Source organism: Cavia porcellus, unplaced genomic scaffold, assembly GCF_034190915.1.
Source record: "Cavia porcellus strain 051 isolate PalLab524CR breed Dunkin Hartley unplaced genomic scaffold, mCavPor4.1 scaffold_6, whole genome shotgun sequence".
In the NCBI taxonomy this organism is placed as follows: Eukaryota; Metazoa; Chordata; class Mammalia; order Rodentia; family Caviidae; genus Cavia; species Cavia porcellus.
The window spans coordinates 2806140-2830660 of NW_026947489.1; the positions used below are offsets into that span (position 1 = coordinate 2806140).

Genomic DNA, 24521 nt, shown 5'->3' on the forward strand with positions numbered 1-24521 from the left:
AGAGATTGTCTCTATACTAAGATAGACATGAGCCTTTGGAGCACAGAGAGGGGGTGTTATGGTTTTGATCTCAAATGCCCCCCTCAAAGTCTCATGTGTTCAGAAATGGGGCTTCTGGAAGCGACTGCTTCATGAGGGTGCTCTACGCATCCACTGGTGAGTTCGTGCTTGAACATGTTGTTGGGCAGTGAGGTCTATCAGAGGAGGCAGGTCACTGGAGGTGGGACCTAAGGGCTGCTTCCTGTGCCTGGCTCCTCTGCTCCCCTCTCTGTGTCCTGGCTCTCATGGCTGAAGACCTTTCCTCCACCAGGCCACCCTGCCATGGTGTTTTGCTTTGGAGACAGCCAACCATGGGCTGAAACCATGGGCCAAAAGAAACTCCTTCTCTGTCATACTGCAGGTGTTGGGTATTTTGTGTCAGCAGTGGGAAGGTGACTGATATAACCATATTAAGAATATAGTTACTGAACGGCAGAATACCCTAAGAGTGTGACAGCGTGCACTTGGATGCTCCTTGAGAACCACATGTGGATGTTCCGTTCTCCAGAGTGGGGCTATTGGGTGGCTGCAGAACCTGGAAAGGTGGGCTCAGTGGAAGGATTCATGTGGCCTAGGAGGGAACATTACTTCTATTTTATGTAATATAGGTTAGCAAACAACACCACAGAAACAGTGAAGTATAACACCTATTCACCTTAAATTTATTCTGCATTCAGTATTATGAATAACACAGAGGCAGTTTAAAGCAGGGTGTGCGTGGAGTATAAGCAGTGTTGCATCCCGAAGGATGTGCGTGGCCGTGGATGGGAGCATCCGTGGGGTCCCGGAACCAATCCCCTGATGATGTCAAGGGGAAACCATATATCATTGCCTTCACTTACAGTTTTACAGTGTAGGACATTTAAAACATTTTTCTACAGAAAGACAGGGATCTAAAATGATAACAGAACCCCAAGCATGATAGCACCTCTGCTTTACTAAAACGTCAGCTAAGCTTAGCAAGCAATTGCTAAGACTCATTATACAGTCTTAACTGGTGACACCTACTTTACGGGGAATGTGGCCAGAAAAACACACACAAAACAGCCCACCCCAGTGGCAGGTGCAGCCTGATTTCTTGCGTGTGTGGGTTGTAATTATCATTCTCCTAACATACTTTAACTCGATTCCACAGAAATGTTGCACAGCTAAACATGGAAAATATTTCGTTCATCTTTGATGCTCCTTTTGGCAATATTTCATCATAGCAAGAGGTGTAAGCTTTTCCTCTGCAAATGGAACCCTGGATAAGTGAATAAAAGGATGGGTATCATAAAAATGTCCTATTTCCTTTAAAAAGATTATGAAAAAGCTTGTCAACAAGACAAAGCTTGATAGTTATGATGAAGCTGCTTTAGGGTAGTAATGGATTCTCAGCACCTCTTTTCCAGATCAGTTAGATGTGATATGTCATATTAACTAACTTTCTAGCAGGGAGGGGGCTGATCTGGGAATCCCCTTAGTAAGAAGTAGGATCAGTGCCCCCAGATTAAAAAATGACATTTATAAGGCTTCTTTGAGGGATCTTATAAAGACGATGTGAAGCTATGAATGTTAGCAGGAAATTCATTTTACGATAAGAAATTTATGCGAATTGCACTGATATTCAGGTTATGAGTAACAACGGTTTTCTCCCAGTAGGTGAATTTGGCAGGATTTGTCTGTTTACTTTTCATACTTGGAGTTATGACTGCATTAAGAATATGATTACTGAACGGCAGAACACCCTAAGAGTGTGACGGCTTGCACCTGGACGCTCCCTGAGAACCACACGTGGATGGTCCGTTCCCCAGAGTGGTGCTATCGGGTGGCTGCAGAACCCCGAAAGGTGGGCTCAGTGGCAGGACTCCTGTGGTCTGGGAGGGAACAAGGATCCCCCCTCTTTCCTCCTCTCATTTTCACTTCCCAGTCCTGAAGAAAGCAGCTTTGCTCTGTCGCTTCTGCCCTGACGAGCTGTCTCACACAGCCCAGACTGGGGACTGGAACCCTGAAATCGTGAGCCAAAGGGAACCGTTTGTCTTGTAAGTTGAATGGGAATCTGTCTAACCTAAGTAGCCAGCTGCATGCTTTACTGTTCTGTAAACACATATTGCAGTTCTAGTTCGGCCACACAAGGGAGCTTTCTCCTCCTGTCAGAACTGCTGTGTTAATGTGATTACAGGCTCACCGGTGGCTAGCCACACACTCCTTCAGTCCCGAACACAGGAGCCAGATTTTTAAAAATTATCAAAGGATGTTTACCTTACAAGTAGAGTCAGACAAAACAGGGCTTTGGGTATTACACATACTATACACAAGTGTGGTTGTAAGATATTCAGAGTGTAAACTTGGATTCATGCTAATGTCTCTGTGGGTGAAGAGCACTTAGATACCCTCGTTCCCACGGTCACCTCAGCTCCCTCAGCTGATCCAAGGCTAGTGCCTCTTTAGTTTCAAAACCCTGGATGCAGTCAGGCCCAGCTTGTCTTTACATTTCCTTTGTTTAACATCCTCTTGCAGATGGCAGCAGGAAAGGAGGAGGAATCTCTACATGTGGCGTTTAGATGCTAAATCAACCCTCACGTTTAGCAGGCCCCGTGGGCGGCCAGGGCCGCTGGGGTCTTCCAGCCTCTCAGGACACAGAATTGGACGGCTCATGTGGGGCACTCAGACTGGGGACAGTGCTTTGCCGGAACACCTCCCTTGACGCTGCCTCCTCCCTTCATTTCAGTGAATGATGCTTTTATTCTTTGAATCTTATCATTGTTTAAAATTTGGACACAGATCCCATTTCTCATTTTTGCCACCATGACACTCATAGGGAATCTTTGGCTTTTCTTATTTGATCAGGTAGCTTTTTCAGGGTCCTCCTTGATGCATAAATGACTCTCTGTTTTGCAATTTTATCAACAATTTGGGGCACCATCTAAACCTACTTATAATTAGTTACAAAAACTGACATTGCAATATAGTCCTCACTGCAATAAATTGTTACAGAAATTTAAAGGTAACAAGTTCTGCATATGCACAACTGGGAAGATCTGTAGAAGGTGACTCCAGTCCCCATCTACACCACACACTGCTGGAGTAAAATCAGTTGCAAAATAATGGACCATAAGAATATATGTATTTTTTTTTTTTTGCGAAATGATTGACCATAAGAATACATATATTTTTAAAAGACAAAAACATAAAGCAAAATGAAAAATATTCACATATTGATACATGATAAAATATATTTAGGTCTTATAATAATATAGTAACAGGCAAAGTATCATTTTCATCTAATTATATGCTTTATTATATGTGTAAATGATCATTCGATAAAATCAATTTGTAGCTAATTATTGCTTTCAATCTGCTGAAAAAGAAATTAAAAAGTTAACATAAGGCCTAGGATAGAAGAAAAAGAAGAATAAAAACAGGAACAAACTAGAAATTAAAATTTGAAGGATATTTCACATTGGATGTCTTTATTTGTGAATTTTCAGTAAAATTTTCAGCTATATGTGGGAAGTTATAGAGCTCACACCAGTAGTAAAATTTGTATATATACATAATTTGCTTATAAATATAGTCAGTAGTGAGTAATCTTTCATAAACCTAAGTTTATAGACATAATGCAGTCAATTAAAAAATAAATTAATTCTAATTAATCCCATATGTAAATTGAAATGTTTTAAAAATATTTTTACTTCTGGCTCAGAGGTTTTATTCCAAATGTCACTTGTGTATCAGGGTTGCTCTATTATGATTGTTAAAAGAATATACATGAAGAAACTTCCCCTCAGTGCTATAACTATACATAGCCTTAGACCTCAGGGAGAAAAAGCTTTCAAACAATGTCTTCCGAGCGCAGCCGCAGCCCCTGCCTACCTGCAGACGTCGTCACGGTTTCGGTGGTGTTTCTGAGGCCCATGAAGTCAAACTGGTAGAGCCGCCACGATTTCTGGTCAGCTGCTTCCACTGAGTTTTTCCTCCATCTGTAAATCATCTCTTCCTTGGGGTAGCCGTCTACAACACAGAACAAATACAGCACTTGGAGACACAGTGGATAAACTGTTAAAGTAAAAGTTGCAATTCTGATCTTTAGTAGGACTTGAAATCTTAGGCCGTGATGGTTCTCCAAAGGCTCCTCGGAGACCTGGAAACCACAAACCAGAGGTAGAGGTTTCTTAATCCTGCCGTGGGCAAGCCTGGCCGGGTCTGGGTGCCTGCGGGAGTAGGGACTGCAGATCCGTTTATTTTACCAGAAGCCTTGAGCTGCACCTGCTGCCGCACCACCCAGAGGGGATGTGCTGGTCAGCGTCTGCTGGACACAGGCCCTTTTCACTCTCTGGCCTATGCTCTTCACACCTCCCACCCTTCCCTAGAGGTCAGTGCCACCGATGTCAGGAGTGACGACCATAATAAGACTTTCCCTCAGGACTCAAGGAGTCAGCTGGCTTGGTACTTGTCCTGCTGGGATGCCACGTGTCTTCCAAGGCCATGTGCTGGAAGCCTGTCTGCAGGGTAGCTGCACTGAGAGGTGCTGGGAAGTTATGACAGCTACCTGGGGAGGGGTGGGGACAGAAGGGGCCACGTCCTCAGGAACAGACTATGTCCTTCCTGGAGACTGGGCACATGCCCTGGAGAGGGGATTAGGTTCGCAGCAGTGAATTGGAATCAAGGACAGGATGGATCACCCCAAGAGCCGGTTGTTATAAAGCAGATGCCCTCTGGGTTTCGTACAGCACACTCCTTCCTCATGGTCCTCCTCTTTTTCCACTTTTTCAGTCGGATATAAAGAAGCGTGAGGACTTTACTAGAGGCCAAACCAACGCTGGGGCCATGCTCCTAGACCTCCAGGACCGTGAGAGAAACTCTTTGCTCTGTATCAATTATTCAGTTTTGTTATAGGACCAGACACCTGACTGAGACAGTGCTACTGTGTATCAATTTCCACTTTTGATGAACAAACTCTGGCCTCTTCCAGAGACCAGTTCCCACACTGTCAGTGACTTCAGGAGGAGAGACCCTGGTGCGTCTGCTGCTGGAGGTCCAGTGGGGACGTGCATATAGCCAGGGCATCTCAGCTGGCACCACGAGCTCATGAGTCCCTAAGTCTAAGCCAGACACTGGCCCAGGGTCTGCTTCCTCAGCTGTGCTTAGACTTCAGAGCCACGCCTGGAACTGCACCCTTTACTCTTCTGGAGGGCTGACCTGGGGCATCTGCCTTCTTTGCACTGTCCTATAGGCAACGTGTCTGGATCCTAAGGGCAGACCTAGGGCCCAGGATGTCATCCGGCACATAGCAGCCTTTGCTGATCCACACAGACAGTGATACCTGACACACTTGATGGATTATCCTGCGTATAACACAATCTGCACCATGCACACGTGCCTTTGCAAACATGTCAATAGAGCGGCTGAACACGGAAGAGTAAACATTTGGAGCAGTTTGTGAAACTCTTAACCACACTCTTCCCTGTTGATTGTTCTCTCCTCTTGGCCTGACAGTGTCGGCTTGATAATGTCATTCAAAGACTGATACAGATCACAGGCAGGCACCCTGCTTTATGATGATGCGTTGCCCTGTGAGACTGTCATCAGCGTAACAGGGACACCGTCGCTACCCTGATTTGACAGTGTTGAGCTTCAGGCTGAGCCGGAAGCTTTTCTATGAAATCGTGAAACATCTGACTTGGCTTTTAGCCGTCATCCCATTTGATTTACATTCTCAGTAGGCTGACATAATTAGAAAGGGTATTTATGCTACATTTCTTTTCAATTCGTTTTAAAATAACCTCACTGAGATGCAATTCAAATACATAAATTTATTACATTTAATATGCACACTTAAGTGCTTTTTAATGCATTCTTGTGGTGAAACTATCAACATAATCTAAATTTGCAAATTTTTTATCATCCCAAAATGAAATCCTAGACTCATTTTTCAGTTTCCCTTCCATATACCCACTTCTTGTCTTATCTAGTCCTAAGGAACCAGTCATTCATTTTCTGTCTCTTAGATTTGCCTGTTTTGAATATTTTACATAAATGGAATCATACAATATGTAATATTCTGTGACTGGCTTCTTTTTCTCAGAATAATGTGTTCAAGGTTCATTTATACTGTAGCACTTTTTGACACTTCATTTCTATCTATGGCCACATAGTCTTCTGTTTAATAGATACACTATATTTTATCAGCTGCTAAACATTTTTGTTGACTCCATTCCAAATAATGCTATTATTAACATTTATGTAGAAGATTTAGAGCTAACATGTGATTAGTGTTCTTGGGTAATTCTACACTTGCATTTTGAGGGATTGCTAGATTATTTTAAAAGTGAATGTACCTTAAAATCCTACCAGCAGTGTGTGGGGGTTTGTTTCTCTTCCTTCTGTCCAATACTTATTAGTATATCTTTTTAATCATAATAAATCTAATGGGTGTGAAGTGTGTATCTTGTTTTAATTTGCATTTCCCTAATAACTGAAAATATTTAGCACATTATCATAGTTTTGTTGGCAATATGTATGCTTTATTGGTGAGATGCTTGTTCAGATTTATGGCTCATTTTTATATTAGGTTGTCTTTATATTGTTGACGTTTAAGAAGTATTTATGTATTTGGGGTTGAAGTTCTTTATCAGATATACAAGTCTGCAAATACTTTCCCTTATTTTGAAGCTCATTGCTTCTTTTCTTGCAGCAACTTTCATTGTGGTAACATACACATAATGTGAAATTTCCATTTTAACCCCTTGTAAATCACAGTTCTGCTTGATTAAAGATGTTCACAGTCTCATGCATCATTACTGTTGGCAGAATTCCTTTTAAAAATTGATCGCATGTTTTGGAGCCACCGCAGGTACACAGAGAAATGAAAGGCAGGTTCAGAGACGGCCACACACCCCTGCCCCACACACCGTGGCCTCCCAAGGGAGCGGACCTGGATCACCACAATGAGCCCCCGTGATGCATCACTGCACTCACTGGTTTGTGCTGGGTTCTACTGGGTGTGGACAAAGGCACCGAGATCCTTATCTACCTCTGTAACACCACATCCTCCACCTATCCTGTCTCACCTTTTCACCCCACCTCCCCCCTGTACTCCTGGGAATCACTGGTGCTTTTATTTTCTCCATAATTTTGCCTTTCTAGAGTGTTACACAGCTGAAATCATAAAGGATGAGGAGTATATTTCAGATTGGTTTATTAGTAACATGCATTTAAGCTTGCTCCGTGGCCTTCATGGCTTGGATGCTCATTTCCTGTTAGTGCTGAATAGCATGCTATTATCTGAATGGGCCACATTCCCTTCACCGTTCACATACTGAGGCACATCTTGGTTTCTTCTCTTTGGTCAGCTGTGAATGGCCTGCTCTTAATACCCACGCACATTTTGATGTGGACGTTGCATGACTTTTGATACTCTCTTCTGGAGTTCTGAAAGAAAGATTAGAGTGAGTGGCTGAAAACATTTTTGCTCAGTGCTTTGAAGATGTCACCTGGGAGTCGTATGGCTTTTGAGGAGAAATCCACTGTTAGTTACGCTGCAGCCCCTCGGTAGTGGACCTTCTTCTGGTCCTGCTATTTTCAAAACTGTTTTTTGTCTTTACTTAACATTCTTAATTTGACACCTATAATCGCATAGTTGTCAATTATTTCAAATTCACTGGAGTGTCTTAAGCTTCTGACTTTATAGGATTTTTAAATCAAAATTTTGGCCATTTTTTCTTTGAACAATTTTGGCCCTGTTGCTCTGCTCTTCCTCCAAGGGTTTCATGATGTGTCTGTGTCTGCTGGCACTCGTCATAATGTCGCATGAGCACAGGAGTCTCTGTACACTCTTCTTCACCCATTTTTCGTTTCGTTCCTCTTGCTGGGCAACCCATATGATCATGTCCTCAGATTTGCTGAGCGCTGCTGTGCGGCTCAGACTGCCGCCTACCCGGCTGGTGCCTCCTCCCCCAGTTACTGTGGATTCCACCCCAGAGCTTCTGCTGAGTTCTTAGTCAAAATGTCTGTCTTTCCACAGATACTTACCCTTCATGTGGTGAGACCCAGTGGTTTTAATTTTCTTTAAGCCATAATTTTTTTAAGCCATAATTTCCTGTAGTTCTTTGAATGTACCTAAACTAGCTGATTTAAAGCCTTTTCCTAATTCAACATCTGGGATTCTTCAATGATAATTTCCACTCCAGGCTCCCCCCTACCCCAAGTGGCATAGTTTTTTGTTTCTTTCTAGTTTTTAAACTTTTTCTTGGGAACCAGACATTTTGGGTGAAATATTATGAAAAGTGTGATATTATACATCTTCTTCCCATCCAGGGTTTGTTGTCGTTGCTGAGTTTTTTGTTCTTGTTGTTTTCTTCTTGTTTACTTTCTACATAATCACTTGGACTAACTTTGCGGACGCTGTATTCCATGCGCTGTGCAAAGTTCTTGGTAACTCTTTTTTGTTGATTATTTTCATTTTAAGCCTGCCCACCTGTGTTGATACTTGGTTCATTACAAGTAAGTGGCCAGCCAATGATTAGCTACAAGATTCCCTTTAATTCCTGACCTTTCCCTCCGGCGTTTGCTATCATCACTATTATGGATTAAACATGAAGTGTCCACTGAAGATCCTGGCACAGAGGGCTGGATCTCCTGCATAGTATCGCTCAGAGGCAGGGGCTAGGGAGGTGCCTGGATCCCAAGGGCACTGAGTGTGCTGATGGAGTGACGCACTGATTGGTTAATGAGCTGGGAGGGGCGGGCCCGGGAGGAAAGGGGTCCTGAGGCACTGTGAGGGGCGTGTCTTGCTCCCAGCTGCTTCCTCATTGGCTCTTTACTTCTTCCTCTGTTTCCTAGCTACCTGGAGGACAGCAGCGTTGCCCTGCCATGCCCTTCCATGACACTGCCTCTGCCTTGGAGCTGCTGATCATGACTGAAACCTCTGAAACTGAGTTAAAACACACTTTTCCTCCCTTAGGTTCTGTATGTTAGGTATTCCACCCCCCCAAACAAGGCACCTAACAAGCTCACCATCATCACTGTTAGCATCATCACCATCACCATCACCGCCAGAATCATTGCCATCTTCATTCCCATCAACCTATCCCAGCCACCACTGTGCCTCATGAGGACCCCAAAGTTCTCTCTCCAGGAACTGGCATAGGCTCTCCTGTCCCCATTCCACAGAAGAGCAAACTGGGACCCAAGGCCCTGAAACACATGCCCCTGAAGCTGCCAAAGGAGCCTCCCTTGTGCAGGGCTCTAGTGCCTTCCCCTCACCTGGGGGTTGCATCGGGCTGCTTTTGCTCATCACATTTTTATGTTTCCCAAATCCATGTTCTTTAACATAGTTTTCTCAAAAATTCATACTGTAGGGCTGGGGATGTAGCTCAGTGGTATAGCAGTTGCTTAGCATGCTCAAGGCCCTGGGCTCACTCCCTAGTACTACAAAAAACCAAACAAAATCAAAACAAAAACCATATTCTGCCATGGAGCACACTAAGTGACTTCTTTCCAAAGTGTCTAATATTTGCATCTTTTTTGAGATGTGGCTAACACTAGCTCTTTCTAGAGAACATTAGTAAGGATTGTCAGTGCTTTACCAAACACCTTATCATCCATATATGTCCCAAAGGTCTGCTATGAGCAGTTTTAATCTTTGGGGCATTTTAGGAAACATCCCTTATACCTAGAAAGCGCCACAGCCAGGGATGAGCCCCACCCTTGGCAGTGAGCTCACAAAGCTTCTGGATGGAACCAAGCAGCTGCTTGCCGGGCCCTTCAGAGCTCAGGACAGGACTGCAGCTTCTGGCAGGGATCCTGCACAGGACCGAGGGCTTCCCGGCCCATTTCCTTCCTCATTCCTGACTTTTCAGTTGCATGTTTGATATACTAAACTAAAAAGTTTATATGAAACCCATCACTCACTTTTCTATCTTTGTGTTCACAGTTAAGTTCTATTTTCTTAAAATATTTAGGTAAATGTTGCCAAGATTTGATTGAATTGTTTCATGACTTGTTTATTTATGCATTTGGTCCAAGGTGAGACATTCTCTGTTCACAGGCTGGCAAAGACTCAGGCACCCACCGCCGCGGTGGGCTCTCCTGGAGGCTCCTTCATGTAGCTAATTTACTGGTCATCCTGAGCCTGGTTACTGCAGACCTTCTTTCCTGACTGGCGTGTTTGTGCGTGGGTGTCTGACAGAGACAGAGTCAGAGAGCTGGAGACCGAGGAAAGCAAGCAAATCCTACTTGCCAGCTTTTTCAGGAGAAGCACCTGTGCTGGGGTCACCGAGAGGATTCTCCACCCTGTCTGTCCATCTGTCCATCTGTCCATCCCACCGTGGCGCAGTGTTCTTAAAGTTGCCCTCGCCATGGTCAGAAAGCAAGATGGTCTTTAAGTTGTGAAGTTGGAAAATACTATGAAAAATCTAAGACAGACAAAAAGATTTTACCCTATGTCTATCTACCATCTATCTAGCTATCTATTAGTTTATTTCATGTTTGTTCATATAATGAAGTACCTAACACTGGGTAAATAAGTTATCAGTGTCTGAATAATATTCATTAATGAATCCCAGGAAAATTACAAGCCTAACCATAATCACATTATTTTGGGAGCCAAGATAAATCTTACGTATTTTTTTTTCTTTTTCCTTTTTATTGGTACCAGGGATCAAACTCATGACTGCCTGCTTGCAAGGCAGGCACTTATGCCGCTGAGCTAAATCCCCAGCCCCAATCTTATGTATCTTTGATCTCACTTGCTTTACCTGCCTGTAAATGGGAAGTGTTTCCAGTTTTGTAGCATTTCCACTTATTCTTCAGTAAGAGACCGAAATGTTTACCTCCAGAGTCACGGCAAAAACGGGTCATCAGGAGTCTGATATGATCTGAGGGTCATCCTGCCAATTCCTGCTCTGTGTCACCACACAGCAGAAGCTACATATTTCAGGAAGTCATTTCTTTGAACCAACTATTGACCTCCTCACTCTAGAGTTCTTCCCAGCCCTTATCTTTGTCTGGGAAGTTATGTGAGTAATCGCATGGAAAATTATGGGAACTCAACAAGTTACTTCCAATCCACCACTTCCAGTGCAACCCACAGAGAGCATAAAAACACTGGGACATATTTATAGTAATGGGGAGTCAAGGGGATCCTAAGTCCAGCCAAGACAGTGGTTCACCAAAACAAAGGCTCACCCCAGGGCCCAGCCCAGATTTTACTAATTCATGAAGAAGGGAGGGGCTTGAGGATGAGAACAGCTGGAGAATGGCGGGAAATGTGTGAGCGCTGTGAGCCGAGCTGGGCCTGAAAGCACCTCTGCAGTAAGGAGAGAAAGGAATATGCAGAGAGAGAAGTCTAAGAGAAAGTCATTTCATTTTTTTTTTCTTAATAACAAAATACTAGAAACTAGGCATCAGAACAAGAACAGTAACAACTATACAACTAACTTAATCTACTTGATAGTAAATAGATTAAGTAAAAACAGCAATGAGTTAGTAGTAACTGTCCGCAGTCTCAGTAGCTTCTCCAGTTTGTCAGGAAAGTCAGTTTCCTTCTAACACAATCAAATTAAAAGGCCATCATTTCACGATGATTGCTCTGCAAAACATTTCACTCTTCAAGTTTAATTCTCAAAGAGAGCAGTGCTTCTATTTTTTCCACAGTTTCAAATTTCTTTTCAAAGTAACTTAGATCTTACGGCAGAAAAATAGCTTGCACAGAAAGAACACGTGAGAGAAAATGAGAGAAACCACCCAGCTCAGATGGCTCCATTCCAAACCCTGAATAATCAGACACCACGGTGCTGTCTCAGTCAGTCCAGGGAGAGGAAACGGAGGAAAACCCCCTAATTAGCCTTTTATAGGAGTGAGAGAATGATACACACCCGACAAGGAATGCACAGAGAGGCAACTTCATCTGCAAGTGTTGTTGCAAAACCAAACGTAAGATGTCAGTCAACAGAATCCGTCATACATTACAGCTTAGAACAGGTCGGCAGGAATGAAAGAGGAGCAGTCCGTGTGTATGCCTGCCTGGTCTTCATTTCTACTGCAGGCAGCAGGCAGCTGCTACAATGCAGTGTACTGTGCATCTGTGTTAAAAACATTCAATAAGCTAGAATTTAAAGGATATTTCATGGAGATCCTAAAAACCCATTAATTTAGTGGGAAAAAAGAAAATTTCCTGTCCTTTAAAAATTGAAAATAAGTTAATATTCCTTATTTCTGCTACTATTTATTATTATAGTAGAATTTTAATGGATTCCTGGTCAAATAATCAGAGGTACACATATCAGAAAGGAAGTATGCTTATGCATACAAAAGACAAAAAAAGCCAACTGTGGTGGCGCACGCCTGCAATCTCGGCACTCAAGAGGCTGAGGCAGGAAGATTGCTGGGCGTCTGAGGCCAGCCTGGGCTATAAAGGGAGTTGAAAGCCAGCCTGAACTGTATAAAAGGGAAAAAGAAAAAGAAAAAACACATTTAATGGAAAAACTGGAACAAATAATTTTAAAATGTATCATAAAATACCTAGCATATTTAAAAGTATATAAATTCTACAAAAGGAAGTTCATAAGTTACTCCTGAGCCAAAATAGATTAAATAAATAGAATTTTATGTTCTCTCTTTCTCTGTTTTCAGTTGTTTGTTTGTTTGTTTTAAGACAGAGTTTTGCTATGTAACTCAGGCCATCCTTGGACTCAAACACTGTGTAGCCCAGGATGGTTTCAAACTTCCAGCAATCCTCCTGCCTCAGCCTCCTGAGTACCAGGATTCCAGACATGCACCACCATGATAGCCACATTTCATATTCTTGTAGAGGGAAACTCGGCAACAGAAAAGGCTGGTTTCCTCCAAGTTAAATTATATTGATTTCAATAGTGTTAGTTTTTTCTGCTTCTGGACAAATTTATTATCAATTTTATTTGAAAGAACAATCCAAGTGGCCAGGAGACAAACAATGGGGAGCCTAGCTTTTTGCATGTTATTAACTATTATAAAGCCTCTATACTAACCACCATTGGGCATCAGTGTAGAGCAAAAAAACGGCAGATGCAAATTCTCTAGAGTTTGGCCTATAATGAGAAACAGTAACTTGATTTCGTAACAGAAGGAGAAGTCATGCTCACTGGAAGCCACCTGAGAAATAAATAAATCTGGTTCCCTTTGTCATGCTCTATGCTTATCGCCCTAGTACCATGTACCTGGAGCACCAACCACATTGTTATAAATTAGTTATAAATTAACTGAGGCATCGCCATAGTGTTTTGTATGCATCATCTTAGTAACCTGTTTGCTGTGTCAACTTTTGTTCCCCTTGTAAGAGACAAATGATGTTGTGTCAACCATTATTTCCTTTAGAGAGACAAATGTCCCTGGAATTGGCAGACCTAGGGTTATGAGTTAGCTAACCACCCACTGTGAAATGCCTCTGACCTCAAGCAAAGGGGAATAAAGGCCCACCTTGTTTCTGTTTCTCATCAGTGATGATGTACTTAATGGTCAATGACCTAATCATAAATGAACTATAAAATCAGTCAAAATTCTAACTCAGTTGCACAGCTTGCAAATTCCGTCTGCACTGTGTCACTGGGCCAGCTAAAATAAAAGCACTTCTGTTTAAAATGATGTCATCTTGCCCCATTTTTCATCTTGGGGGTGTTTTTTGGGGAGGGTTTACAACACCATTTCTATACAATACATGAGATGTGTGAGAGATACACATGGAAGACAAACAGGAAGAAATGTGAAAGAAATATCCATTTTCAATAACACTGCATTTCAAAAACTTTTTTTTTTTTTTTGTCTTTTTCATTTTTATCGGTACCGGGGATCAAACTCATGACCGCCTGCTTGCATGGCAGGTGCTTATGCCGCTGAGCTAAATCCCCAGCCCCCTCAAAAAACTTTAAGATGATTCAAAATCCAGAAGAAATCAATCTTTATAAATTTATCAGCATAAAAATGATTTAAAAAGCAACATGACAAAAACAATCACAAAGAACCCAAAAAGGGAAGCAAATCTGCCCAGGAACAATTGGGGGAAAAGCTATTAACCACACAGAGAAAGACTAACGAATCACTTCTACGTATAAGAAAAAATAAGACCAAAAATCCACCAGGAAAATGAACTAAGTAAAACCTATGACTAATAATCAACTGAAGAAAAATATGGACCACTACCTCAATAAACAGGCACTGGGCTTTATACTTCACAGGTGAGGAGCTGGAAGGTGGTTGGTACCAAAAAAAAAAATGACACTGAAATCTCCTAAATAAGAGGAAAGAATTCAGCATTTCCTCTCTTTCATGGTGGATTGAATTTTGGGCTAAATATTGATTTTTAAAGAACAGACAAACCCCTAAGAAATGAAGGCAGAAAGATGGCTTTGAGATTCAGTCACATCACAGCCCCGAGGGACGCAGAGGGCACAGCTCCTGCCAACCTCCAGGTTGCTCTGTCTCCAAGGAGACAAGCGTGTGGACCAGACCCTCCACACCTTTGCCCTGGGGCAGGCAGAAGTGCACAGGCCTCCGCCTCCGCCTGGAAGCCTGTGTGTCTGCAGTGCACTGGATTCTGGGCACAGTCGTAACTGGCTTGCTGTCAGGAGGGGAGAGCTGGTCACACAGGAGGTCACGCGGCCTCAGCCCAGAAGGGTTTCTTCTCTGTCTCAGCCCCTCTTCTGATCTCTTTGCCACACCACAAACAGCTCTCCTTCACGCCGCCTTGGGCCTTTCCACGCTGGCTTGGGGCAGCCGCCTGTGTTCTAAGACCTATAAACCGTGAGCCAAAATAGACCTCTCTTTCCTTAGCTGTGGGTGCCAGGATCTTTGCTGTGGCAAGGAGGAAGTGACTGCATGCATTCTTATCACAGCCTTGAGCCTGACACCAATCAGGGCTCTGGCGTGAACCCCCAGCTTAGAGGAAGTAAGGGAAAGTGGAAACTGTACGTGCCATCTGGAGAACAGTCAGCAAACCCAAGGTGGGGGAAATTCCATGGGAAAAGTGGCCTCGTTTGTCTGCAGGAGTAGAAGGAGCTTTAACTGCTAAAACGAAACTTGAAATCTCAACCAAATGCCCCGTTATACCTTAATTAACACTGACTCACACAAGCCAAGTATAGAAACGGAACTGGTGAAACAGTACAGGTCCAGGGTTCCGTCCATAGTGACTGTGTGACACGGAACTGCAGAGCACATGTTCATCAGCAGTGTCTACGGAGTGTCTGTTGTTTACTTTAAAACGTTCTTTCACAAATACAAAAGCAGCTGCTGAGTAACTGGCAAACCAGGCTTCAATGCCTTCTTTAATCTACCAAAAATAAACCTGAACCTATATTTAGCAAATTAAACAGCTATCCCAAGCTCAGAAGATTTCTCAAAATAAAAGTATATGCATTCCCAAAACACCAGAGCTAACACTCACAGCCTGTCTGCAGCCCCATGAGCCCATTTACTCACAACTGCAAGTCTTCCACCACCTGGGACATGGAAGACCCTTTCCAATCTCAGGCTGCCTTTGTGAACTGTGCTAAAATGCAGATGAGACTCCTCCCTCCAGCAGGGCCTAGGACTGAGAATTGTACACAACGATACGCTGCAGATGGGATATCTGAGTCCCCAGCAAGATGCACAGTCGTGATGGGACAGTAAGAGGTGGGCCTTTGGGGTGCAGTTAGGTCAAGAGTGTGGAGCCCTTATGATAGGACTACTGCCCTCATAAAAAAAGCCTCCTCCGGAGGCTGAGGCAGGATGATTGCTGTGAGTTCAAGGCCAGCCTGCACTGCATAGTGAAACCTTGTCTCAAAAAGACAAAATAAATAAATATAAAAATACAATAAAATAATTCACCCCTGTTTTCACCACCTGCCCTGATAAGGACACAGGAAGAGTCTGCATCAGACCTGGAATCTATTGACACCTATGGGTGGGGAATCCTCAGCCTCCAGAACTGTGAGGGGATGAATGCTGGTTACTTAAGCCACTTAGTGGGATTATGTGGAACAGCCACAGCTGACCCAGACACTATATAAGGTGCCTGGTGTTCCAGGTCACAGTCATTGCTGAGCTAGTGCTTGTGGTCAGTTTATTGGGCTGATAAAATCACATTTCCTTACTCAAAATACTGTATTGAGACATTCCTGTTTTGTGCCAGACCCTGGGTGGCTCTCCCAATCCGGTTTGCTCAGAGCGGAGAACAGCAGGTGAGTTCAGTGCTGACACTGAGTATGTCCCTGTGTCTCTCCTCTCCGTCTGCTTTCAGCTTAGGGTACAGAAGGTCAAGAGCGTGAGCCTGGAGAATTACACTCAAGGAGCCTCTTACAAGAGCGAAATGCTCTTTACTTTGCATGATGAGAGTTAAGTGCCAGCTTCCTTCAGGGTTGCACCTGACCTACTTTGAGAAATATGCAGGCAGAAGACAGGAAAGCATCGACTTAAGCACTGATGCATTGGACGCTGATGCAAATGTACTTTTGTTTATATGCAAGAAAGCCAATAAATATTGCTTTCATAAATATGATTAATTTCTGGCCTGCAGTTGGTCACAGGGCCAAGCATGATAATCTTCCTGACACTATGAAGAAGTTGATTTTCCCAATGTCAATATCACACAGATTCCCAGAGCTTCCCTGTGCAGGGTAGAGAGGACCTGGGGTTTCAGAGATGTGGTAGGGGATACATAATACTCAAGGGTCTACTGAGTTTTGCAATCATCTGGTAGGTGGTACAACCCTATGCCCGTGATTTAGAAACCATCCCAGCCGTCCTTGAAACTCACTTGTACGTTTTTCAACTCTATGGTCCAGCGTTAAATGCTTCTTTACTACAATACAAGATCCATGAATTGTTTTATAGCCTCAGTGTATTGTTTACCTGGTTTCTAGATATTAAACAAGGCACTAAATCACTTGGGACTTTATCCTTTTAAAACATAATAGGGCTATGATCTAGAACACTGTTTCTGAAGCACCAAGCCACTGGAATGGGTGTAATAGATCATGTCTAGCATTTTTAAATGAAACAGAATGAAAAAAGAACATATTGGAAAGCATTGTATATCATCTTAGGAAATATTATTTTGCATTATTTTCAGGGTGTGTACATACGTGCCCTAGTTTTGGAAAGAAAAATGTATTTTCCATGGAGATTCAGTTTTGAAAGCTATCATTTGGAAGTTAATTTTCAAATTCAGTGCCTGTGGAAGGAAGCACGGTGGGTAAATGAGTGTGGCATGGGTAACCTGGAATCATGGGGCAGGGCCCAGGCAACCCTCAAGGACAGCTCTGTCCACAGCAGTGCCCGCCTGCGAAAGTCTGCCTAGTCATCAATTCATGGTACTTTCCAAAAAAGGTAGAGATGCAGGTTTTGCACAAAGTCTTCTGGCTTCCAAGTGCTGACAACCTGCTCATCCCTTTCTACCATGCCAGGAATGTCTACGGCACGGATGCTGCACAGCGGGCCTCAGTTAGTGCTGTTCAACGTGTTCAAACTGCTTCCCTTGAGGAACAGCGGCCAGGCAGGTGGGTGGGGAAGGGCCACCGGAGACTTCTGGCTTGAGTTTATTTTTATTTTACCTTTCGGTGTGCCACATCTTTAATAAAAATGTGAAAACACAGCCTAGCTGTGGTTACACTTACTCTTTCTGGTCGTTCTCAGGAGAATTGCCTTGTCCGTGGATCCCCCCAAACGGGGTAAGTGTGGTGGGCTCCATTGGGGCAGACAGGCTGGAGGGCACGGTATGGGCTGCGTGCCACCATCTTCGGGGTGACACAGCAGCCTTGTTCATCCCTGCTGAGTGCCCCTCTGCGGAACACTCACCTGCTCCGTGACTGCTGGGTGGCTCCTAAGTCCCCCAGAACTTCACCACCTTGCCAGTTATGTAAATTAAGCTCCTCATCTCAAGGATCCTGGGAAGGTGAATCTGACACCTCTGACTCCTGTACGGGGCACCCAAGTTAACTTTGTCTCCCTCCCTACAGGGAGCCACACCACCTAACCCTCACAAGGTGAGGAGCAGCCTGGGAAGGCTGCATGGTGTGGCTTAAAGAGCGGGCTCTTGGGTCCCTTCCCCTTCCCACAGTGGAGGATGAAGCCTCTGCAACTGAGGATCAGGGCTTTGACCTTTGATCTTCAAAGTCATGTGCTTCCGGCTCACCGGTGAAACTAAGACTGGTTCTCCAGTTCACGTGGCAAATAACAATTACACAGAAAAGCTCACGCCAACTGCATCTGGTTGGAAATAGCTGAAATGCCAACTGTGTCACAGAAGGATAGATATCTCTGCAAGGCCAAATCTCTTTTTAGGTTTGCACGCCTTTCTTGAAGAAATTAGAATTTTAATAATTTCATCCACATGTCGTGTGCTTTCATTGTTAAATTTCTTAGGCTGTGTAAGTGCGCTTTTGCTTTCCTTTTTTGATCTCGTGTATGTTATTCACGTATGTTTTTATACTAATACTGGAAATGCATATACAAGCTGTTAAATTCTACCTACTCATTGTCATTCAAGCCCACTTCAAAACCTGTATATCTTGTAGTCATTTTAAACTTATGTATTATTTGTTTATAAACAAGATCATATCATCTGGAAATAATATTTCTGATTTTTCTAATATTCCTGGCATTTATTTTTATTTCTTCCATATGTCACAGAAGCTGTGACAATATCCCTAGTGCCCGTTACTTGTCTGGCCTCCAATATTTCTCCCTTTAATATACATTTTGAACATTTGTTGAAATAGGATACAGAATTACATTTTTAAATTTTCAATGTGTTCATTTAACAAATTATTTTGAAAGAGCTTCTAATGCAGAATCATTCCTGGAGTTTCAATATGGCATTTTAAAACAGCTCCTGTTTAGAGTTACCAGAAGCATGTTAGTTAGAGTCCCTTCGGGTTCATTCGATAGGAAGTTAGTAGAGGGCATGCCTTTCACACTCAGGCACAAAGGTTACTTGAAAATTCTCTACACCATGGGACAGCAGAATTTAACACCAGAATAAAGTGTTATCCCAATGTTCTAATTTTAATTAGCATAAAAAACATGGGTTTCTTCAAAACTTGATAGAATGAATCTGATACTGTATGAAGAACAGAGTAAGACCCTCAACTAACAGTATTTTTATTGACATAATCTGCAGGACCACATCACAGAAGTACTAATCTTGATGGATTTATATAATTATGTCCACACAGCCCACACTGTAGTCAATATATAGGATACTGCTGTTCCAGAAAGTCCCTCAGACTACTTATTGACCCCCAGTAACTATCTTATCCAAAGAGATTAAAATCTCCCTCCCAATAGTGTTACCTTACCATGAGATAAGAGTCCACCACTCTGGTCAACCTCCATTCCAACACAAAGCATCCTCCAACTCTATCCCCACTGACTACCCTGTGCTATGGTTTGATATGGTTTATTCCTTCCAAAACTCGTGTTGAGGATTTGTGTACGTGTATTCATTAGGGAGCCGGTCTGTGGTTTTCTTTTCTGGTTGGGTCCTTCTCTGGTGTAATGCTTGTTTCCAGGAATAATTTTGGAACTATTGCTTCCTTTTTAGTTCCTTGAAGAGTTTCAGCATTAGTGGCATTAGGTCTTCTCTAAATTTCTCATAAAATTCAACAGCAAATCCATCAGGGCCTGGGCTCAGTTTTGTTGGTAGATTTTTAATTACGTTTTCAATTTCATTAACTGGTATCAAGTTATTTAAAATACTTACATCTTCTTGATTCAGTACTTCTTATGTGTCCGGGAATCTATCCATTTTCTTTCTGTTTTCCATCGTAGAGTATAGGTTCTTGAAGTAAGAATTGATGATATTCTGGATTTCCACAGGATGCATTGTTGGTTCACAGTTTTTATATCTGCTTGCTTGAATTTGAGTTTTTTATTTCCCCTTTTTGATAAGGTTCCATGGAGATTTATCCATTTTATTTAATCTTTTTAAGAACAATCTCTGCGATTCATTGGTTCTTTGCATTGTTTTCCTGGTCTCAGTTGCATTAATTTCAGCTCTGATCCTTACAATTTCTTTTCTTGTATGAGCTTTGGGTTTGGTTTGTTATTCCTTTTCTAGGAACTTGAGGTTCAACATTAAGTTGTTTATCTGAGCTTGCTCTGTTTTCCTGATGTGAGAATTCAACTCTATAAATTTCCCTCATATGACTGCTTTTACCCCATCCCATAAGTTCTTCAGGTTGTACCAACATTTTTGTTTAATTGTAGATACTGTTTGATTTCCTCTGTGACCCAGTGGTTGTTCAGGAAGGTGTTTCTTAATTTCCATATGTTTATGTTTATGTAGTTTTAATGGTTTCTTTTGCTGTTAATTTCCAATTTCATTGCACTATGGTCAGATAATATGCATGGGATAATTTCAATTCCTTTGCATTTGCTTAAACATGTTTTATGGGCTAATGTGTGGTCTATTTTGGAGAATGTGCAGCTGGGAGGCATGTGTGTTCTGATGCTGTGGGGTGGAACACCCTGCAGACATCTACTAAGTATTTTTCTTCTCAGTTTTGGTTTAATTCTGGTATTTTTTTGTTGTTGTTGTTTTGCCTGGTTGATTTATCTAATTGTAAGAGTAGGGTATTAAGGTCTCCCATGACAGCTGAATTACTGCTTATTTGATTTTTCACGTTCATTAATATTTACTTTGTGTAGTTTTATGCACCATCGCTTGGTGCATGTATATTTATGATTGTTATCTCTTCTTGTAGCCTTAACAAGTATTTAGTGACACTCTTTGTCTCTTTTTATAAGTCTTGGTGTAAAGTTCACATTGTCTGTAAATAGAAAATCTACTCCAGGTTTTCTCTGGGATGCTATAACATGGAATATTGTTTTTCATCCTTTCAGTCTATGAGTTTCCTTTTGAGTTAAATATATTTATTAAATGCTGCATATTGTTATATCTTAACTCTATATCCATTCTATCAGTTTTTTCTTTTGATTGGTGAGTTGAGAGCATTTACCTTGATAGCTACAATAGACGTATGTTGCTATATCTTTCTCATATTATCTTCTTGTTGTTGGTTCCCTATTTTTCCCCTCCATTTAATTACTTGCCTTGCCTAGTGGCTTCTTTCTGTTGGTATTCTTATGATTGTGGTCTTCATTTTCTCTTTCTAATATATTTCAGAGCATTCTGAAGAGCTGGTTTGGTGGTCATGAATTTCCTTATCTGCTCTTTGTCATGGAAGTATCTTATTTCTCCATCAATTTTGAAAGGTAGTTTTGCAGGATACATAAACCTGGGTTGGAGTTTTTTTGTTTTTTTAGAACTTGAAACACCTGACTCCAAGCTCTCTGTGATTTGAGGGTTCATGCTGAAAAGTCTGCTGTGATTTTGATGGACTTTTATAGGTGAGTTGTTTCTTATCTTTAACTGCTTTTAATTTTTTGTTCTTGTGCTTAATTTCTGGAAATCGAGTATTGTATGTCTTTGGGTAGTTATTTTGGTCATGACTGCTTGGAGTTCTGTATGTTTCATTTATTTGTATGTTAAAGTCTTTATCCATTTGGGGGAAGTTTCTTGCCAAGATTTTTTGTTCTGTGAAGAATTTTTAATGGACTGCAATCACTGACCCAATCAATTTATGTTCTTTTTGCTTCATCTTGCAGCTGTTGATTTTCTCATGATTGCTTGCTGTTTTCAAGATATCTTTCTTTTCATGAATACTCGCAATTCTGTATTTAAGATCTGATATTCTATCCTATCTTCATTCAGTGATACTCTACACAGAAGACCCTAAAAATTCCACCAAAACACATCTAGCTTTAATGACCAAATTCAGTAATGTAGCTGCATACAAATTAACACTCAGAGATAAATAGCATTGGTGTACACAAGCAAAAAACTCACACAGAGAGAAATTAGGGAAACCACACCCTTCATAATAGCATAAAAAAACCATGAAATACTTAGGAACCAAGGTAGCAAACAAAGTAAAAGATTTTACAGTATCTAGGATGTCCATCCTTTTGATTTGACTGACTCTGTTCTGATATGTCGCATTTGGTTTTACTCTCTTCAAAAAAAGTAATAAGAACTGTGGGAGTGATAAAACCCAAAATGTGTAATTGTCATTGTACAAAAGAAAGGAAAAGAAAGTGCTCTAAAGGATATAACTGCATATATATTTAAGTGTATAAGATAGAAACCATATTACTGAGTTTTGTTGGATCATTGAACAAAACTGTTTGCAGTCTCTGTTTGAAAGTCCACTTTATATGCTTTAATTTTGTAACTTGAACAACTATTCCTAAGATAACAATATGTAATCTATTAACTAGTGATTTCCTGTTTATTCTTTCTGAAATTCTGTATAACTTGTACCCTTTTTCTGTTTTTTTTTCTTTTTCTCCTTAAATAAAATAAAAAAAAAGAAAATCACAATATCCCAAAGAAAGAGATCAAAAAGGATATCATAAAATGGAAAGATAGCCCTTAATCTTGAGTAGGAAAAATCAACATAGTGAAAAGGCCTACTCCCCAAATTGTTATAAAAATTAATAAGTTCCAATCAAAATAACACCAGCGTATCTCCTAGAACTAGAGAAAACATTCCTAAATCTTATTTGGAAACAGAAGAGACTACAATAGCAAGAGGAATTTTGTCTAGGGGTATCATAATTCCTAACATGAATATTATATTACAAAGCTACTGTGATAAAATCAATATAACACTGGCAGAAAAACAAAAACAAACAAAAACACAGACCTGAGGATCAGTGGAACAGAATAGAAGATGCAGATGCAACTCCAAACATACACAGCCACCTTATCTTTGATAAGGGGGCCAAATGTGCTCATTGGAAGAAAGATAGTGTCTTTAATAAATGGTGCTCGAAAAACTGGCTTTCCACATGACTTTGGCTTTCCAAAGACTAAAAACTAGACTCGTGTCTATCACCATGCACTAAACTAAAGTTAAAATGGATCAAAGATCTAAATATTAAAACAGAAACACTAACTCTACTGGAAAAGAAAATAGGTAGAAATCTTCAAGACACAGGTGGAAGCAGAGACTTCATGAACAAATTGATACTGTATGGGAAATACTACAAAGAATCAACAAATGGGGTTTTACTTTATTAAAAAGCTTTTTCACATCAAAAGAAATCACCAACAGAGTGAAAAGACAACCCACAGAATTGAAAAAAAATATAGCCCCTTATCCTTCAGACAAAAGACTTCTATCTAGAACATATAAAGAATTTAAAAAATCAGATCCACCAGATCTGAAGACCCAATCCAAAAATGGACATCGGAGATGAACATACACTTTGCAGATAAAAAAATAAAAATGGCAAAGAAATATATGGAAAACTGTTCAACATCATAGATCATTTGAGAGATGCAAATTAAAGTAACACTGCGATTTCATTGCTTTCCGATCCTTAGGTCACCCTGGGACATTAGTTCTTTGCAAGAGTGTCATGTTTATATAATATACAGTATATAGTTCCTCGTTTTCAATATATTGTTCTAAATTTCTCATATGTTCCCTTTATAGTTTTAAAATGATATCATTGCTTTCCTCCATAATTTTAGATATTTCTATTTAATCTTTATCCTTCTGATCTGTTATCTGTTACTGAATTTCCTTCCAAATTTAGAGTTTTGGTTTACTCATCAGTCTGTTTTTGCTTATGTCCCATTATGCTGTGGTGGCTCCCCGGGGTGCTTCAGAAGCACCAGGCATGTGGCAGAGTCCCTGCTGGCCTGGCTGACTATGCTGTAGGCAAGAACAAGCCCAAAGAGAGGGAAATGTTTGGAGAGAGGGGAGGAGGGTGAGAGGTGGAGCGGGAAGGGCAGGCTGGGCCCTGGCACAACCTGAAGATTCTTGTTGATAAGACCCTTGAAGGAGGCGAGGAAGACCCGGAGAAGCCTGGGGGTGCAGCCAGCACCACGGCTGCGAGCAGGTCAGGCTCCTAGAGCCCCAGAAAGAGCAAGGGAGACCACCCAGAAAAGACAGTGAAGGCTGCAGATTAGGACAGACGGCTGAAGGGGCTGCAACTGGCTCCTGAGCAGAGGGAAGCCAGGCGCGCCGAGAGTCCAGGCCGTGGCACAGTGACAAGTGGGGTGCACTTTCTCACGGTAGGCAAATCTTAACAAAACAGAAACTCAGCTTCAGACCTCACTGACTTCAGACCGGATAACAAAACATCCAGTGTTGACTAAAGTGGCGAAAAATCAATCTTTTATGTACTGCTTTTGTATATTGTGCCCCTTGTCCAAAAATCCAAAATCAAAACTTTTTAAGTGTTGACATGACTGCACAAGTGGAAAATTCCACACCACAAGACTTTGTTTTGAGCACAAAATTATTCTCCTGCATATGTGGAAGCAAAATTCACTGTATAGTAGTGGTAACTAGAAGTTGAGAAGAATGATTGTGTGTGTATGTGTGTGTGTGTGTGTGTGTGTGTGTGTGTGTGTGTGTGTGCATGTGTGTGTACATGCACAGGGCAGACAGCATCCCCTGTCAATAAAA

The 24521-nt window shown here is 41.6% G+C and overlaps 1 protein-coding gene across 3 annotated transcripts in view; it reads right to left on the reverse strand.

The window, feature by feature from the left end:
- Gabrg3 (gamma-aminobutyric acid type A receptor subunit gamma3) overlaps positions 1-24521 on the reverse strand; it is a 534280-nt gene that overhangs the window by 74759 nt on the left and 435000 nt on the right. For 2 of the 3 annotated variants that reach the window (XM_063249822.1, XM_063249824.1), the window contains exon 6: positions 3895-4032. In XM_063249822.1, coding sequence (XP_063105892.1) covers positions 3895-4032 — 138 coding nt within the window. Of the gene's footprint in view, positions 1-678; positions 1283-3894; positions 4033-24521 lie in introns of those variants that run through there. The other variant, XM_063249823.1, reaches the window with a different exon arrangement.